The following is a 2480-nucleotide window of genomic DNA, read 5'->3' as shown; positions in this document are numbered from 1 at the left end:
GTGATGCATAAATGAAGCCTAATGGTCGTTGGTTGGAAATATAAATATGAGAGTCAAAACAAATATTTTTTGGTTCATTTGCTTGTGTGTTTTACTAATGAGATAGGAATCTAATTGGTGCATTAATAAGAATAAGGGAAAAATAACACTTGCACCCTTTCTCGCTCCCTGGCCATCTAGGCGGCTGGTCTTGGTTGGGGGCCATCCTGCACCTAAGGCAGGAAGATGGTGGCCGCAAAGAAGATAAAAAAGTCTCTGGAGTCGATCAACTCTTGGCTCCAGCTTGTTACGAAAAGTGGGAAGTACGTGCTGGGATACAAACAGACTCTGAAGATGATCAGACAGGGCAAATCGAAATTGGTGATACTCGCCAACAATTGCCCCGCCTTGAGGAAATCTGAAATAGAATACTATGCCATGTTGGCTAAAACTGGTGTCCATCACTACAGTGGCAATAACATTGAGTTGGGCACAGCATGTGGAAAATATCACAGAGTATGCACACTGGCCATCATCGACCCAGGTGATTCTGACATTATTAGAAACATGGCAGAACAGACTGGTGAAAAGTAAACCAGGGAAGTTTTCCTTTAATAAAACTTTACCAGAGCTCCTTTAAAAAATAAATAAATAAATAAATAAATAAATAAATAAATAACACTTGCACATATCCTGAATTTTAAATAAACACTTCCTCTAAAATCATTTTTAATATTGCCTTTGTGGCCTTAATAATTATTTCTCCATAATTTCTTCATATATATGTATATATATATATATATATATATATATATATATATATGGAGGAAATATAGCCCATTCCATCAAGAGTATTCAACAAAGTGTCTCTGTATGTTTGAAAAGGGTTACCTAATATATTTCTTCAGAAATATGACAGAAAATTAATAGTGCTAACCATGGCCAGTCAAACTTTCAATTTGTAGGAGACTTGAAGAAATTAAAACAATATATTTAAACAAAGTGGTTACTCTCAAATTTTTTTATTTCACAGTAACAAGTCTGAAATATAAGGAGCAGTGACCTAAATTTAAGCCCAGAAAGAGAGAAAATGAGTATATGAATAGAAGCACCAGATTTTAATTAGAGAACAAAGGGTCTCATGATATGGTTAGTGGAAATTAAAACCAGGCTAGTTTGGAGGGTTCTCAGCAAGAAAGAGGCCGAGACAAATTTATGTTAAGCAATCAGGCCTTTTATACATTTATCAGAACAGAATATAATGGTAGTAGTGCTCTCAGGGAAAATGCTATGTGAAGATAGATAATACATAGGATGGTTTCTTTTAATATGAGTAGGGTCATCTGTCTTTTCAGTTTGCCTTTATTCATTCTTTACCTCCTACAAAGGAAATGCCCACAAATTGTAAGGTCATTGAAAATTTTAGGAAACTTTGCTTGATCAAGAGCTGGTTAAGGCACTGGGTTCAAGAAACTTTGGAGCATTAAGAGTTAGCTGGAAACCAGAACCTTTGCAAAAGTGCAAAACAACTCTTCCTTGCATCTGCATCTAGGCCCCTGTCAACACCCAGCTTTGTGGTCTAGACAGGAGCAGAAAATAGCAACTGCTTGAGAGGAGGGTGGGGGGCATTCACAGAAGCAGAAGTAGCCGCTTAAAGAAGAAAGAGGGTATGCAGAAGTAGTCCATACCCTGTACTCAGCAAAACCAACCCCCTTGACCCTAAGTAAACCTGACTTGCATTTTTTGCCTATATTTATGTCAACCCCAAATGAATTGCGGGAGCTCTCCCCACTTCTCTGAGTTGTGAATGGAGGCCTTGAGATCCCAGCTAGCTGGACTGTGTGCATATGCACTGAATAAACCTTTCTTTTGCATTCTGTACTTGACTGGATACCGGTGGTGTTCTCTCTGGGGGTCTCAATGTGGGCACAACAATATCACATTTCTATTCACAAGAAAATAGAATTATACAAATTATTTTTCTTTGTCTGGGACATTATTTCCCTGGAATTGATAATATGTTTGTCTTCAAGTATACTGTGTATACTTGCATTTCCCTCAATTCTCTATTAGGCTAGCTTTTATATGGATTTAAAAAGATTTTATTCATATATTCAGTGTTACTGAACTGATCCTTCTTAAATTCACACGGCATGCTGAAGTAATTATATTTGATTAATTCTACCTTAATAAATTTTCACTGATGTTCAGAATTGTTTGTCATAACAAAGTACACAATAACTGATATTCTTGAAATTAAAATACCTCATAATTCTCATTACTTTTGGTAATATAGTTCAATAAACTTGAAGCTTCACTTTTTTCATATTAGGAAAATCTGCTGAAAATAACTACATAGAATTGATATAAATAAATTGAAAATGTTATCTGTCTAACAATCAGTCCCATGTCCCTTGGTGTTTGTCAGATGCTCCTGATATAACTTATTTTCATCAACAAAGCTAAACTTGTTGGATGCTCTAAAAACAAACTATTCAAAA

At 35.7% G+C, this 2480-nt stretch overlaps 1 protein-coding gene across 1 annotated transcript; it reads left to right on the top strand.

Moving 5' to 3' along the window:
• The first annotated feature begins 225 nt into the window (after positions 1-225).
• LOC119801453 (60S ribosomal protein L30-like) lies at positions 226-573 on the top strand. Its single transcript, XM_038312064.1, has one exon. It carries the CDS (start codon positions 226-228, stop codon positions 571-573), a length of 348 nt encoding a protein of 115 aa, XP_038167992.1.
• The last annotated feature ends 1907 nt before the right edge of the window (positions 574-2480 follow it).

Source organism: Arvicola amphibius, chromosome 14 (genome assembly GCF_903992535.2).
Source record: "Arvicola amphibius chromosome 14, mArvAmp1.2, whole genome shotgun sequence".
Lineage (NCBI taxonomy): Eukaryota > Metazoa > Chordata > Mammalia > Rodentia > Cricetidae > Arvicola > Arvicola amphibius.
This window is presented reverse-complemented; position numbering and strand designations above follow the sequence as displayed.

Bases quoted from the DNA above. Each gene is read 5' to 3' on its own strand.
- LOC119801453 (XM_038312064.1), top strand. From the start codon at position 226: ATGGTGGCCGCAAAGAAGATAAAAAAGTCTCTGGAGTCGATCAACTCT.